This window comes from Trichechus manatus, unplaced genomic scaffold (genome assembly GCF_000243295.1).
Source record: "Trichechus manatus latirostris isolate Lorelei unplaced genomic scaffold, TriManLat1.0 scaffold00015, whole genome shotgun sequence".
Taxonomy (NCBI): Eukaryota; Metazoa; Chordata; class Mammalia; order Sirenia; family Trichechidae; genus Trichechus; species Trichechus manatus.
Window position 1 is genome coordinate 18,131,049 of NW_004443951.1, and position 16,274 is coordinate 18,147,322.

At 39.9% G+C, this 16,274-nt stretch overlaps 1 protein-coding gene across 2 annotated transcripts in view; it reads left to right on the plus strand.

The window, feature by feature from the left end:
- The first annotated feature begins 3,872 nt into the window (after nucleotides 1-3,872).
- RRAGC (Ras related GTP binding C) overlaps nucleotides 3,873-16,274 on the plus strand; it is a 28,440-nt gene continuing 16,038 nt past the window's right edge. The window contains exons 1-6 of one of the 2 annotated variants that reach the window (XM_004371918.1): nucleotides 3,873-4,268; nucleotides 6,421-6,624; nucleotides 7,613-7,812; nucleotides 9,338-9,452; nucleotides 11,443-11,585; nucleotides 15,091-15,239. In XM_004371918.1, coding sequence (XP_004371975.1) covers nucleotides 4,032-4,268; nucleotides 6,421-6,624; nucleotides 7,613-7,812; nucleotides 9,338-9,452; nucleotides 11,443-11,585; nucleotides 15,091-15,239 — 1,048 coding nt within the window. In that variant the 5' untranslated portion in view covers nucleotides 3,873-4,031. The remainder of the gene's footprint in view (nucleotides 4,269-6,420; nucleotides 6,625-7,612; nucleotides 7,813-9,337; nucleotides 9,453-11,442; nucleotides 11,586-15,090; nucleotides 15,240-16,274) is intronic. The other variant, XM_023727211.1, reaches the window with a different exon arrangement.

Sequence of the window (16,274 nt, forward strand, 5' to 3'; positions counted from 1 at the left end):
CCCATCTGTTAAATGAGAAGAATATCTGTGCTGCCTACCTCACAGGGTTGTTGTGAGGGTAAAATTTTAAAATGTATGTGACGGACTTGTAAACGGTAAAGCACTATATACTTGTTTGTTTCATTTCTTTCGGAAGACCTACAGCCAGATGTTGTTTTATTGATCACTTATTTTCCTCACTGACTGACAAACATTAAGAAGGAATCCTATTTCATGTATTCTATCCCTATTGTTAAAGAACCTGTCTTTATTTTTTGGTCAAACCACAATATATAAAACAAAATGAATCCAATGAAAGCTGGTGTAACTAGCAAAAGACTAAGCAGCTGCTGGAAACTGCGACCAAGCCAATTTTGAGAGCATTTTAATCAGTCATGTTGGCAGAAGTGTGGCCAATGATCTGTGCCTCTTCTAGTCACAAGTTTGGTTTTTTTTTCTTTTCGGGGGTGGGGGGCGGCGGCAAATACTGTTGGAACAACATCAACTTGAATTGATTTGTCTCTTACTAAGTTGAGTGCCTCCTACATTGACAGCAATAGGCTAAGCACCAGGTGTTATAAAGATGAATGACTTGAAGTTAAAAGGCATGTATATAAGCAATTACAATATGAGATAGGATGTGCTAAAAACCCCAAGAATAATAAAATATGGCCTCATGGGAGTTTTGAAAGAGAGGGAGACTTGGCTTAAGCAGCTGGTATGGCAGTCCCTTTATGGATACAGACAAGTAGAAATTATTTCTGGCAGGTAACTCATTTGATTTTTTTCCCATGGAGTTACCATCCTTTTGAATTGAATGGCAACATGTGGGTTGGATAATCACACTTTTAGGTGGAACTGACCTGCTTAATGAAACCCTGGTGGCACAGTAGTTAAGAGCTATGACTGCTAACCAAAACAGGTTGGCAATTCTAACCCACCAGGTGCTCCTTGGAAACTCTATGGGGCAGTTCTACTCTGTCCTCTAGGGCTGTTATGAGTTGGAATCAACTCGATGGCAACGGGTTTGGTTTTTGGGTTTGACCGGCTCAAACTGTGACCAGTCAGTGCTATTTAAGAATTCAGGGCTAGCCAGGGGCGGATTATCCCATAGGCAAGGTAAGCACAGTGCTCACCTTGCTTACTAAATCATCTGTAGTGAACTTGCTCACTACAGATAAGCAAGCACAAGTAAGCCTATGCTTGCCTTGTTTACTGGGTCATCTGCTCCTGTCAGGGATTGTAAATTTGTAGAGAAGCTTTGATTCTGTAGGAAGGTGCTGTGGGGTTGGGAGAGAGACAGATGCCAGTCATACCTAAAAGCAGAATCTTCGATGTGGTGAAAAAACATAAATTGTTGACTACAAATGATCTGGTAAACAAGTAAGCACTGTGCTTACCTTGCCTGTTGGATAATCCACCCCTGGGGTCAGCCTTGCTTCTGGAAGTCCTTTTCAACATTGATGTCAACGATTTGGATGAAAACAGTACACTTGAGGATGCTCAATGGAGTAGAAAAAGGATTCTATTAATTCAGTTCCTGCTCTACTTCAGCTTATCTATATGTAAAATGTAGATTTCATATCTTGCCTATTTTACAATGTTGTTGTCAGGATCAAATTAACCATAGTGGATTTAAAAATGCCTTGCAACCTGGAAAGGACTACATATGGATCAGACAGTAATGTCAGATCTGTAAATGCCACACAGAGTTAGAAGGGCTGGTTGGTAGAACATACTGAAACAAGCTTTAAAATGATTAACGACCTGGAGATTAACAACTGCTGGGCCTAAACCAAAAGGCTGAAATATCAACTCTTATATTTAGGTTCAAAAAAGCAGTTATACAAGTTTAGGCACTAGAATTGCTAACAAAGTACTAGTTCCAATGATTATCAATGTGAACCGCTTGTGGCTACTTAAAAACAAAAAATCCATTTAGGAAAGCATTAATAGAAATACTGTCTAGATACTAAATGGTCATCTTGTATTGGGCAGAATTGTACTGCAGGTGTCAGACATTTCATGGATGCTGACAAATTCAAACGCATATAAAGGAGAGTGAACAATAAGGAGATGGCCCTTGAAATATAAGGCTGTGCTGTCCAGTATGGTAGCCGCTAGCCACATTACAGTTAAATAAAACTAAAAATTCAGTTCCTCATTCACACAAGCAACGTTTCAAGTGCTCAATCCACATCAGGAAGTGGCTACCATATTGAACAGTGCAGATATAGAACATTTTATCGCAGAAAGTTGTAATGGATAGCACTGATAAAAGGAATGGTTGAAAGAACTGAGGGTGTTTATCCTGGAACAGAGAAGACTTAGTGGATGATGAAGACTGCAACCTAACATTTGAAGAGCTGCCATGAAAAAGATGAAGACTGCTCCTACATGCTATTATAAGCTCCCCCCACCCCAAGAAAAGAAACCAAACCCATTGCCCTCGAGTTGATTCCAACTCATAGTGACCCTATAGGACAGAGAACTGCTCCATAGGGTTTCCAAGGCTGTAAATACGGATGCCACATCTTTCTCCCATGGAATGGCTGGTGAGTTCAAACCGCTGACCTTTCCGCTAGCAGCCGAGCGCTTAACCACTGTGCCAACAGGGCTATTATATAAGCTCCAAGGAGTATGATTTTTTTTTGGGTTGAATAAAAAACTTAAACAAAGTTTTATCACTGTGGAGATGTGAGATAGTGAGCTTTCCTCCCCTGGAATTACTTAAGTGTATTCTGCCTATCTTATCAGTCAGAGACACTATTGTAGATTCTTATTTTGGTGAGAAGTTGGACTAGGTGCCTCTAAGGGTGTGTCCTACCTTTAACTTCCATTTTCAGATATAACCTAGTCCCAAACCAGCATGAACGTGCTTTCCCTTCATAGCCAAGACGTCCGTCTCCTTGGAAGACCAGGATCCTCTCCCCCTACCCTTTTTTAATGTATAGGGCAGTACTTTAAGAGGAGGATCTCTTGTCAGATTTTAAATTCTAGAAACTGATTGTCAAGAGTGAAAATTTCTCTAGCTTTCTCGAACACATTTGGTGACAAACTTTGGTTAGCCTTCATTAATTCATTTCTTTGGTCTCTGACCCAAAGGGGGTCATAGAAGATGGAATAACTGGATAAAGAGACTTTGACTAGTTGTGAAGGAGGGGAAATTGAGTTTGAAGTGGCAGCAGGATCAACAGTCAGCGATTTGCCCTAGAAAGAGGATAAGATGTTCTAGCTTCGTTGCATTTGCTTTCCCACGAGAACATAGTGTCTGCATCACACCCTGCCTTGATTCACGCTTTTAGCCTAACTCCGGCTCGCTCCTCCTCCACACCTTTGCAGATCCCGACCATATCCATCCATCTAGACCTGCTCTGGCGCTACCTCCTCCTTACAGACTGCCAACTCCTGAGCACTTTTATCCGTACCTGCGAACTTCCCACTTCGTATCTCGTTCCGCGCCTACTTACGCAGAGGTCCAATCTCTATTTTCGAGCAACTTCAGGGCAGGCAGGGTCCGAGTCGATTGCAGTTTTGTGCCCCTTGGTACCCAGGACATCGTAGGCGTCATACTGGTTGGGCGAGTACGTTTGCACAAGTACACGCAGTTTTCCCGCAAAATGCCCAGAGAACTTTCCCCAATTCCTGTGATCTCTGAAGCCCGGTAGAAGGCAGGGGAACGGCGAGAGGCATAGACCTGGGATCAGCAGGACAGAGGTGCAGGCTGGGGCAGAAAGCCGACAACCCGGACAGAGAGACTCAGCGGGTCGGGGCCACCCTCCTCGTGACTCCTCCTCCTCCCCCTCCACAGCTTCCAGTCAGGTGATTCCGAGCACGTGACGGGCACCACCTACCCTGCTGCTCCCGAGTGGCAGCTCTGGCGGCCAATGAAGGGCTGGGCCTTGTTTCGGAGCCTATGAGAGCGTGGCTCTAGGGGGCGGGCCGGACGGTGGTGGCGGCTGCCGGGGAGGCGGCGGCGGTGGCGGACAGGGGAGGCGGCGGCCTGGCTTGGCCTGGCCTGTCAGGGCGCGGGTGGCGGCGGCTCCAGCACCATGTCCCTGCAGTACGGGACGGAGGATGCGCCCCTCGCCGGGAGTTACGGCGCAGCGGATTCATTTCCAAAGGACTTCGGCTACGGCGTGGAGGAGGAGGAAGAGGAGGCGGCAGCTGCAGGCGGCGGGGTTGGGGCGGGGGCCGGCGGAGGCTGTGGCCCGGGGGGCGCTGACAGCTCCAAGCCGCGGATCCTGCTCATGGGGCTCCGGCGCAGCGGCAAGTCTTCCATCCAGAAGGTGAGTGGGTCCGCGCGGGGTCCCTCCGCCCCTCCCCCCATCCCGGGGGCTCAGGTGGCCACCGGGCGGGGGGCCCCCCTAGGAGGTTGGCGTCTGGGGGGTGGCCTAGAGGTCTGTCCCACCGCACTTTCTCTTCTCCTCTCGGGAGGGCAGAGCCTGAGCCGCGGCCGGGTGCAAGAATCCCGATCTCTGAGTACACACCCAAGTCAGCTGAGGCGAAGTGAGTCCCTGAAGGCGAAACTGGCTGGAGGGAGGCAGGTGCCCGGTGGCCCCGCCCAAGACCTCCGCTTTCTGAGACCCCAGCCCCTGTGTCATTTACCAAACTGAAATGTACTCTGTAGCTCTAACTTGGAGAACTTCATGGACTCCGTCCCCTGCCCCGTTTTTTTTTCTTTTTTTTGTTCCCTCTCAGTTAGGTGACCTGCGTTTGCAAGGATTTCCATGGAGCAGCGTCAGGAAGAGTTTTGACAAAGTCACTGGCCACGATAGTGCTTGGTCTGCTACTAGTATGAAGGAGACTTTACTGTAACTTTATTGGGAATTGGGCACTATTATACTTACTATAAAGAGTCCTAGTGGCGCAGTGCTCAAGTGCTCGGCAGCTAACGAAAGGTGGGCCGTTGGAACCCACCAGCTGCTCTGCAGAAGAAAGATGTGGCAGTCTGTTTCTGTAAAGGTTTACAGCCTTGGAAACTCCATGAGGCAGTTTTACTTTGTCCTGTGGGTCACTGTTTGAGTCGGAATCCACTCAGCGGCAGTGGATTTGGTTTGGTTTTTGGCATACCTATTTTAGTGCTTGTGGCCTGGTGAATGTTAACTACAGGTGATTCCTGCTGTGTGTGTTGTTAAAAAAAACTCTTTTGAGACTTTGAGAATATTTTGCAGACCTACTTCAGTCCGTTTGTTTCCGCTTGGGTCTGTCAAGAAAGAATGGAGGGCTGTACCCTAAAGGAAGGGGGAAATAGAGGCAAGTTTGACCTCTTTCATCAGCCCACTCTCATTACACATGGAGTGACCTGGTTGTAAAACTAATATCATTAAACACTCAGTCTTTTGCTTTTTCCTCTTAGTTGCAAAAGTCTGTCAAAATAAATCTCTGAGTGATATTTTGTAGACTTGATGTTTTAAAAAAGTAGCACTCTTCTCTGTTTGAGGAGCCCTGGTGGTGCAGTGGTTAAGCGCTGGGCTACTAAGGAAAGGTCGCTAGTTTGAACTCACCAGCTACTACAGCAGGAGAAAGGTGTGGTAGTCTGCTTCCTTAAAGATTAAAGCCTTGGAAACCCTTTGGGGCAGTTCTGCTCTGTCCTACAGGGTCACTGTGAGTGAAATCAAGTTGACGACAATGGGTTTGGTTTTTGGTTCTTTATTTGTTGGACTACTGTTACTGTGTTTTATTTATCTTGCTTTTCACGTTTACAGTAAAATGTAGGTATATTTGTGGTAGATTTTTAGAAAACGGATTTTAATTTTTCTCACTGTTACTCATTGACTAAACCTTGGGAGTAATTATCCATTTTTCTTTTCCAACAAGAGGAAATTACTTTTATGTTAGGATTGTATGGATTGTGATTATTGTGATTCTTAAACAGTTGCCTTTACTATTTTTTTTTTTATGGGCACTGTTACTTTTCTGTGTTAACTCCCGTAGTGCCCCTCCTCTCCCTGCCCCTTGACGTTTATCACTTTGTACCTGCCATTATGGTACTGTCCTTGTTTTATTTCTTCCACAAGGCTACAAACTCATTGAGGGCAGATTCCAGGTTAGTTTTCAGTTTTGAGTATTTTTTGGATGAATGAAACTTCGTAGGCTTTAGCTGTAAAGCTTTTATAATCTTAAAGCAGATTTTGACAAAATTAATACAATTTAATAAAAAACAGACAGTGGAGGCAAGAGATGCTGAATATGGTGCAGAGAAAATTGCAGAAAAGTTTCAGTTCCAAGTGGATTTAATAGAAGGTAATTTGGTGTGTTCTCTCCTGTCACAAAAGGATGGTGAGAGTACCAGTGGGTATACTGTTAAGTTTTTATCTCCTTTAAATTTTTTGCTATAGGACTATTCTTCAAATTATCTTGTTAACCAAGGGTAGGGTTTTAAACTTTAAATACCAAAATTTAAAAGAATAATAGAAGTCTCTTTTTTTCTTTTGACAGGTGGTGTTTCATAAAATGTCACCCAACGAGACTCTCTTTTTGGAAAGTACCAACAAAATTTATAAAGATGATATCTCCAATAGCTCCTTTGTGAATTTCCAGATATGGGATTTTCCTGGGCAAATGGACTTTTTTGACCCAACCTTTGATTATGAGATGATCTTCAGAGGAACAGGAGCATTGATATATGTCATTGATGCACAGGTACTTAGGAATAATGATACTTCTCTTTCTTGGTGGGAGAAGATGTAGAAACAAAGGAAAATGTTTATCTTCTTTATCATGTGTTTCTTGAAGCTTATTTCTTTGCCAGTAGATTTTCTAACAGTAAAGAGATGTAATTGCAGAGGTGCTTTGGGAGCAGGCATCCCATTGTGCAAGTACAAAATATCAGATGATTAGAAGATATGGTTTACATCCTAGAGTCCTAATTAATGAGCAGCCAACGTTGGCTTTCCACTTGTATTGGTGAGTAGTAGATGTTGCTGAACATTATTAACTGGTACAGTGGTGACATCACTCACTGAAAAGGTCCCATCAGTGCTCATAATATAAGGAGGAATATGAGGATGGAGTCAGTAAATATTAAATTGTTTCTTTAACTGCCCAAACTGTGTTTAGCCCAGGAAGCATTTATTGAGGGCCTAGCATGTAGTAGGCACCCAGATGAATGGGACATGGCCCCTGTCCTTAAGAAGCTTATCTTTTATAAACTTTAATATTAGTTAGGAATGCTTTGTGAGTGACAGGCTCTATAATGGGTGCTTTCACATGTATGATCCAATTTAATTGGATCTTCACAATATTGTGAAGTTGGTACCATAATTCTAGTTTTACAGGCGAGTAAACTGAGATCACAGCAACTTGCTCAAAGTCACATTCCAAATAAATGGCAGAGCTGGGATTACTTGAAAGAAAAAAAATCTATTGTGAAGAAATATCCGTTTCCTTTTTAAATTATCAGTATTAAAGATTACGAGCATATAACTTGGCAATTGAATTTTTATTTTTGAGAAATTGAAGAGCTATTAATTGGTATAAGTTAATGTATTATAATGTTTGAGTACTTGTATATAATTAGGGTAATATGTTTGCTGTGGTTGGGGAAAGAGGTGGTTTGAGGCTTGCTTAACTCATTGCTTGACTTTCGTTTAAGATTTCTTTTTAAAAACTATTTTGTTCTGACTTACAGGATGACTACATGGAGGCTTTAACAAGACTTCACATTACTGTTTCTAAAGCCTACAAAGTTAACCCAGAAATGAATTTTGAGGTTTTTATTCACAAAGTTGATGGTCTGTCTGATGATCACAAAATAGAAACACAGAGGGACATTCATCAAAGGGCCAATGATGACCTTGCAGATGCTGGGCTAGAAAAACTTCATCTTAGGTAACAACGTGTGTGTTTGATACGAGAGCCCTGAAAAATGTGTAAATGTAGTCCCATCTCTGTCATTACTAACACTGTTCCTCAGTGTTCATAGGGATCCTCCTGATCCTCTTTACCCCATGTCTGTGTGCCTTTCCAGGGCATCCCACCCCAGTGGTGCACACCATTCTTTTCCCTCATTCCTTGCAGGGCTCTATGCCTTGTTAACATCAGTACAATTCTGCATCAAGCATTATGATATTCTAGCAGGCCTGTGGATTAGGCTCCATTCAATTTCCATGTTCCAGAAACCTGATTTAAATGTCCTGTGTACTCTAAAGCCTTGTGAGTTCTCCCTGCCTGTACCCACTTCCATGCCTTACAGGTCCTGCAGGCCCTTCTCACTTGGCTAACCTTTTTGCCTAAAGGAAACAATAAAATATTCCTTTCTGTCTTGTACCTGTGGGGGTCATCTTGGTCTCACCTGTTTCAGCGCTGTAATATCTAGACTAGAGCCTTGTCTTGCGTGCAGTTAGGTTCTTAAGTGAGGTCCTTGAAAGTATCTTAAAATTGCCTATAAAATGTGGTATACACAGTTCTGCGTCTCTGACTTTGTAGTATGTGCACGTAAATGTATAATGGATACAAGTATGTAAAATATATGATGAAGAGTATACTCACTGAGTGAAAAAGCAGTAGAATTGTTCATGCTATTTATATTGTTAAAAGTTTTTCTCAAGTATATGTTTTGTTAAATCTACGTATGTTACTTTTCCATTGCACATCTTAGGCCTCCAGACTCCTGTTCCATCCTCTATAGGGCACCAGCTCCCGTCTGCCTTAATATGTCTCAGCAATTTTATAAGCATCAGTTTTATTCACTTGTTTATTTGTTTAGCACTGCTCAAGGCGGTGGGCTTACAAGTATGAGTGAGACTGATAGAATCTGTCCTCATGAAGCTTACATTCTGATGAGGGAGATATAAAGTACTTGTGAATAAATATACAGTGTAATTTTAAATTATACTATATATTTAAGCATTTGTCAGTGCTATAAAGAAAACTTAATTGGGGGAAGGGAGACTTTTAGATGGGGTGGTCTGGAAAGAACTCTCTGAGGAGGTGATGTTTTAGTAGAGACCTGAATTATATTCTTATGTAATAAATGTCACATATCTTCTCTGAGCTTTCTCCTGGTTTTTATTTTTGGCCTCTTTTCAGTTATGTACTTGAAAAATGAAGCTTTTCTGATGTGTTTGCAAAGACTGGTAAATATTCAAACTTATGCATCTGAAAATGCTTGCCTGGGTGCTACCAGTTGCTCTCAGTTGAAATGCAGTGAAGGGATGGATAGCTACAAGCCGGGTGGGAAATGGCCTTTGTCATCTTGAATGATGGGGATAGTGGACAAGATAATAGTGGACAAGATAAAGAGGCTTTATTCGAATTTACTGAAATAAAATGTTGTGAAATTTAAAACTTTATGTATTATGATAGTCATTGCTAAACAAAGTATTTTTCAAATAAATTGTGTTGTGTTTTTCAGCTTTTATTTGACGAGTATCTATGACCATTCAATATTTGAAGCCTTTAGTAAGGTGGTACAGAAACTCATTCCACAACTGCCGACCTTGGAAAACCTATTAAATATCTTTATATCAGTAAGCTATTTAATTCATTATAGTTTTTGATTCCATTTCCATTGAATATGTTTGTGGTGTCAAGTTCTCAAAAGATGCCCAGAATTACTATTTTCTGAATTCTTTCCTCAGTATCCACCGTATCTTAAAATTAACTGATGAAGAATTTTCTCATGCTTTTTTAATTAGAAAATATCTTCATGACATATCTTTCCGAAAGGGAAAGTAGTAACTGGGAAAACTGGGTTTTGGGAATTTGACTCAGTCTAATCTCTGCCTTATTTGAGGTCATGTTGAAAAATTGATCTTTTCCTTTCTTTGCTAAATGTAATTTTGTATCATATTTTACATTGTTGTTTTGAGGATTGAACTTAATAAGAAAGGATATCCTTCCAGTAAATTTAAAATTTGGTCATTATATTTTCCAAAAATTGCTTTGAAAAAGAACTCAATGTGTGGTTATTCCCAAGTAGACTCTCTTGGGCTTTTGGGTTATGTTAGATGTTGACATCAGGCTATGACTCTTATGTTTTCCTAATTGCCACATGAAGCCTTTCTATTGCAAGGTTATTCAAACTAGAGATAGATTATTTAAAAAAAAAAAAAAAGGATTATTGAAAATGTAGCATGGCTTGATTCTTGGAGAAAAATTAAAAAAATTTGGTGATGTCTTAGAAAACAGTTCATTTAAGTAGAGAGAAAGAATGACTTCACTTATATAAAAAGAAAAGGCAAAATGTGTGGAGTACAGAGTTTATTAGTGGTTACCAGGGGTGGGAGCGGGAGGAAATGGAGGTTTAACAGTGATGGAAATACCGAACTGATTAAGGGTAGGGTAGTATAGCCGGTTATTGTCAATAAGTTGTACACCTGTAAAAAGTTGGATTGGCAAAATTGTGTGATAGATTTACAACAATGACAAAAAAGAAAAAAGTAGCTGCTGAGGCTGCTAATGTACAACCAAAAACCTCATAGGTTTTGGTTTTTTGGTTTGGAGGTTTAGGGTCATGGTTACATGGGACATCTTAGTTAATCAGCATGATAACATGTTTAGTGCTTCTGTTGTATCTCTTAGTTTGTTGCGTAGTGCCTGGGGTCTGAAAAGCTTATTAGTGGCCATCCAAGGCACTCCAGTTGGTCTCTATTCACCTGAAGCAGCAGAGGAAGAAGAAGCATCAGGAATAGAAAGAGAATATGGAATGTGTGGCTAACTGCCTCCATGACCAGCTGCCTCCTTTTGCATGAGATGAGCAGAACTGGATGGTGCCCAGCTACCATTACTGAACATTTTCATCAAAGATTCTATAGAAGAATCCTGATCAAGGGGGGAGAAATGCAGAACAGAATTATAAATTTTTATAGACTCCAGACTTTCTGGAGCCATGGAGGCTGGATGAACCCCTGAAACTATTGCCCTGAGATAATCTTATAAACCTGAAACTGAAAATATCCCATGAAGTCATCTTAAAATCATAGTTTAGCTTAACTAGGAATAAATGTCTGCATTGAGCATTAAGCTTTTTTAAGAACTGTCTACATGGGATCAAATCGACAACAGCAACTTGAAAGATTAGATAGAAACCTTAGGGGACAGTGAATTTATGTTAATGGGGGAGGAACAACTCAGAAAAGGAGGCTGAGGATGGTGTACAACTCAAAAGAATGCAGTCAGTGGTACATGTAGAAACTATTTTAAGCTATTCTAAATGGTACATGTAGAAATATTGAGTTGGTGTATATTTTGCTGTGTATACAACAACAAAATACAATTAAATGAGTAGAAGGAAAAAATAAATTTTGTGGAATTATGTCAGTAAATCAGAGCAGAGAAATAATTTAACTTTCATTCTTTGGGTTATAGAAATGTCTCAACCAAGTACCATTTGTGTTTTGGTATTGGATTGTATAATTAAAAATGACATTGGATGTTATTCAGTGATTCAAGATCTTTGAGAAATTTCACTGTGATTCTTAAAAGAATTGAACACTTCACCAATTTTGTTTTTCCAAGAATTCAGGTATTGAAAAAGCTTTTCTCTTCGATGTTGTCAGCAAAATCTACATTGCAACAGACAGTTCCCCTGTGGATATGCAATCTTATGAACTTTGCTGTGACATGATTGATGTTGTAATTGATGTATCTTGTATATATGGGTAAGTTGTATCCATATTTTTACAAGATCTCAAACAATTGGAAAAGTATAAGCTGAATTTGTCGGGGGCAAGTACTATATAAGTGGATTTGTTCTGACCATCGTGCTTCAACTTGGAGCATAATTTCTCCTTAGTTGGGCTGCTGGATATAACTCCTTCAGAGACGATAGATAAGAGCAGTTGAAAAGTATGACTAGTGTTGGGCTTATTTATCACTGAAAGTTCCTCCCCCGCTTATGTCATTTGGGGGGGTTTGCACTGTGCCTTTTAAATGTAGGTAGATAAACAAAAAAATAGATTATTTAAAATGGTCTGCGTAATGAGGTAAGTGCTGGTTGCTAATTTAATCTTCAGACTTTGTGGAAGGGAGGGATCCTTAATCTTGCAGAGAGCAAAGAAACAAGTTACAAATTTGACCCACACATCTGAGGTTCAAACATAAGTCTCTAAAATGTAAGCTTTTCCCTTATGTAATTTCTTGAAACTCTATGCAGAAATGTACAGACATCAGCAAACAAGTGATTTTGTAGAATAGTCCAGAGCTTTGGAGAGTTACTGGCATTTCAAAAGGCAATACTGTCTGTATCTTCTAATAGCTCTGATTCCCTTAATATGTTAACATCAGGATCCCCAAGCTGCTTTCTGACACTGACGTTACCTTTGCTTTTTAATACCTGTGTCCTTTGCTGTTACTTTTCCTCTCGGCTTCACCTCATCTAAACTCCTCTTTCCTCTCTCTGTCCCTCCCCTTCACCCTGGTCCCTGCCAGATTTGTCAGTGTCTTTCTCTAGCTGCCTCTGAGTAGAAGACTGTGTATGTCTTACTTCTTCTTTGTCTGCCTATTCTTGTCTATTCAGTTTTCACTTTTGTGATCATATTCTCCTTTTTGGTTTAGTTTTTCTATAATGAAAATGAGACATACTTTTTATTTTATATAATTCAATAAAGTTTCATGTTCTCCAGTCCTTATTTTACAAAATGAGTGAGCAGAACATTTGTATTTTTTTAAAACAAAAATCTCACAAACTTCTTTATAATTAAAAAAATCAAATTTAGTCGTAAAATTTATTTTCATTTTCTTACATTATAAAATATATATTATAAAGCATATTATAAAAGGAAGAAAAAAAGTCCATTATTTCATTTTTATTAATATAATTTGTGCAGGCACTTTTCTGTGGTTAATTTGCTTTTTACTTGACCCTTACAATTATGTGTAGTAAAGACTACATGTGAGTTCATCAGTTCTAATTTAATATATAAAGTAGCTTTCAGACCCTGTAAGACTCACTTTGTAAGTATTAGGATTCTGTAGTATCATTAATATCATTAATAGACCCTGTTTCTTTTAGTTTTTATACTTCCTCCTTTTTCACTAATGGCAATTTTCATATTTTAGGCCCTTCTTTATTTGCAGATCATGTCAGTACAGATTAGTATGAGGGAAGATTTGAAGCCTGCTGTACTCCATGCATCCTAGGTAAACAGGATGAAAGTGTGGAATACTGCAGGGTCACAGAAAGAGAAGTTATCTGTTGTTGATACTGGTATGCTTTTTGTCCCATAATATTTGCTACAAACTCTTTACTTGATAGTTTCAGGACTTAACCAGGTTAAATTTTGTACTTCATTGTACTGTTATACTCCATTTTGCCCTGCTGGCAGCCATTAGGGTATGCTACTGTAGGGTTGCTATGAGTTGGTATCGACTTGACGGCGACAGGTTACCACTGAGTATGGTTCCTCTTGGTCATGACCTTCCTACCTTTGCCTAGGCATATTTTGGCTGAAGTTTAGATAAGTATGTTTTCCTAATAGTCTTAAAATTTATTAAAACATAGAAAGCAAATACTACACTTTAAAGATTCTCTGAGCAAGCTTTTTAAGGTCATTAGCATGTTTTCATTCTTAATTTTGTTAATTATAGCCAAATTAAGTCTGTCTAATCTCCAAACTTTGATTAGAATGCACTTTTCATGTTTCTTATGTTAGTGTGCAATTCAAGGTCATATGCTGTTCAGTGTTAGAAGCTTTAGAGCTGCTGGCTATGGGTACTAGCTTAGAAAATCAAGGATCTACTTAGGGCGTTTAACTATAAGCTGAGAACACATAGCACTTGTAACTTCCTCTTCTCCAGTCAGAAGGAAGTAGTTTTCTTCATACTCTTAAAGCAAATGACACCTCCTTCCCTACCACTCAGCCTTCCGAAATCAACTTTATAAAGTTTGAGTCCTGGCTTTGTCAGGGTGTGAGATCTTGAGGAAATTACTTTACTTTTCTTGAACTTCTGTTTCTACATCTTTAAAATGGGCATAGTCCTTTTATTTATATTTGTTTAGTTTATACTTTGACTTGTTCCAGAAAGGATTTGAAGTGGTTAAGTAGGGCTATAATAATAATTTCTACTCCCAGGGTTACTGTGAGGATCAAACTAACATATGAGAAGGTTAAACTGTAAGGTTAGAATAGTTTTAAAAATAAGCTCCCCCTCCCTCATTCTTTAAAAAAATACATGGAAGATGTAGAAAAGTGAAAATAGGAGGAAAAAAGCCACTGTTCCACTACCAAAGACTACTACTGCTAACATTTCCTCTTCCTTCCACTGTATGTTTCCTGGGGGGAGTAGGGGAATTTAAAAGGTGAAGTGCTCTGCTGCTAACCAAAAGGTTGGGAGTTCAGACCCACCAGCTGCTTCTCAGGAGAAAGATGTGGCAGTCTGCTTCTGTAGAGATTACAGCCTTGGAAACTCTGTGGGGCAGTTCTACTCTGTCCTGTAGGGTTGCTATGAGTTAGGGTTGACTCGACGGCAACGGGTTTTAGGGGAATTTAAAAGGTAATTTTGACAACTCTTAATTCCTACCAATAGCTAGCTAAACTTTAGACTTTTACTAAGAGTACATCAGAAATGATTCTCAGAGTCCATATCTCTTAAAAGTTGATTTCAGCATAGATCCTACTGGTCTCTAGCTGGGACTGTTCTTGTGTAGTCTAAGAATTTTCCTGCTTTTGTGAAGAAGCAAAAATGTGTTTTCTGAGAAAATGTGTGACTAATCTGATGTATAGAATATGCCTTGCAGGAATTCACTTAGGTGATAGCAGGTCCCAGAGGGGCCTGTGACCTGAAGGAAGTAAAGAAAGGCAGCACCTCAACTGGGCCTACAAAATATGATCTAAGAGGGTTAGTAGCCGCATCTGGCAAAATGTTGAAAATGTTGTCATTTTGCTAGTTAAGAGCTACATATGTTTTCACTTTTTTCCTCCAAATTCCTGATTATCTATAATAGTAAAGGACATATAAGGAGAGGTTTGTTATTGTTGCTCTTACTATGAGTCCCTGTTTAGCAGCCCTATACCTAAATGACAATTTTTGTTCCAATGTATTTAAGCTGGTATTTTTCATTTTTAATTTGGGAAATTGGGTAGTAAGACTTGTTATGATGCAAGTTAAGTGTAACAGAATGCCTTGTTGGGAAACTTACAATGAAAAATACTTTCTTTTAAATAGGTTAAAGGAAGATGGAAGTGGAAGTGCTTATGACAAAGAATCTATGGCAATTATCAAGCTGAATAATACAACTGTCCTCTATTTAAAAGAAGTGACTAAATTTTTGGCATTGGTCTGCATTCTTAGGGAAGAAAGCTTTGAACGAAAAGGTAATGGCATTTAAAGAAGTTATTCTTATATAAATAATTTGGCATAATTTTTTAGGTCCTTGAGTACAACAGGAAATAATACCGCAGTGTTAGACACATGGTTACTTAAAAAAAAAAAAAAAACCCTCAAACTACTTTTGCCCTTCCCTTGTATAGTCCAGACTTTCTCTTCCCCTCTTTTGACCTTCTTGTTTTTTTCCTTAAATATCGTTTTTTTTTATTTTTTTGATTTTGGCCTCTCTTACTTCAGAGGAATTCCTAGGTTGCAAAAAACTGTTGAGTGCTTGACTACTAACCGAAAGGTTGGTGGTTCGAACCTACCCAGAGGCACCTTGGAAGACAGGCCTGGCAACCTGCTTCTAAAAGGTCACAGTCTTGAAAACCCTGTGGAGCACTTCTACTCTGCGCACATGGGGTCGCCATGAGTCAGAATCGACTCATTGGCAGCCGCTTTTTCTTACGTTAGATCCTTTTGTCACCTCTTTAACGCCTGCGATTTTGGTTCCATCTGAACCAATCTACTGGAACTAGTAACCTTTTGAGAGTTACCAAGTTACCTTCTTGTGCGTTCAGTGGCCTCTTATTCTGTAGCCTCTTCAGTCTTGTGAGACAGGAGACCCTGTCAGTTCCTCCTTTCTTGAAGCTTTCTTTTCCCTTTGCTTCCCTAAAGCTGAACTCTTCAGGGTTTTTTGTTGGTTTGTTTCTTTGGCCACCTCTTCTGTTTTTCTTTTTCTTAGTCATGAGTGTTGTTCGTAGCCAAATCTTTCTGCTCTTTTCTTTACTAATTCTAGTTCTCCTGGTCAGCTCATCCAATCCATGGCTTTGGTTAATCTTCTTTATTAGACTGATTGAAACATTCACATTTCCAGCTCTGACTTGAGCTTGTGTTCCAGTCTCATGTTTGGAGCTGTTAGTACAGCATCTTCACTTAGTTGTTTTGTTATCTAGTCCATAGCGTCAAAAACTGATTATTTTACCCGCTATTTCATGACCCTCCTGCCTACCCTACTTTTCTCTCTAGTGATGCCGTTTTTT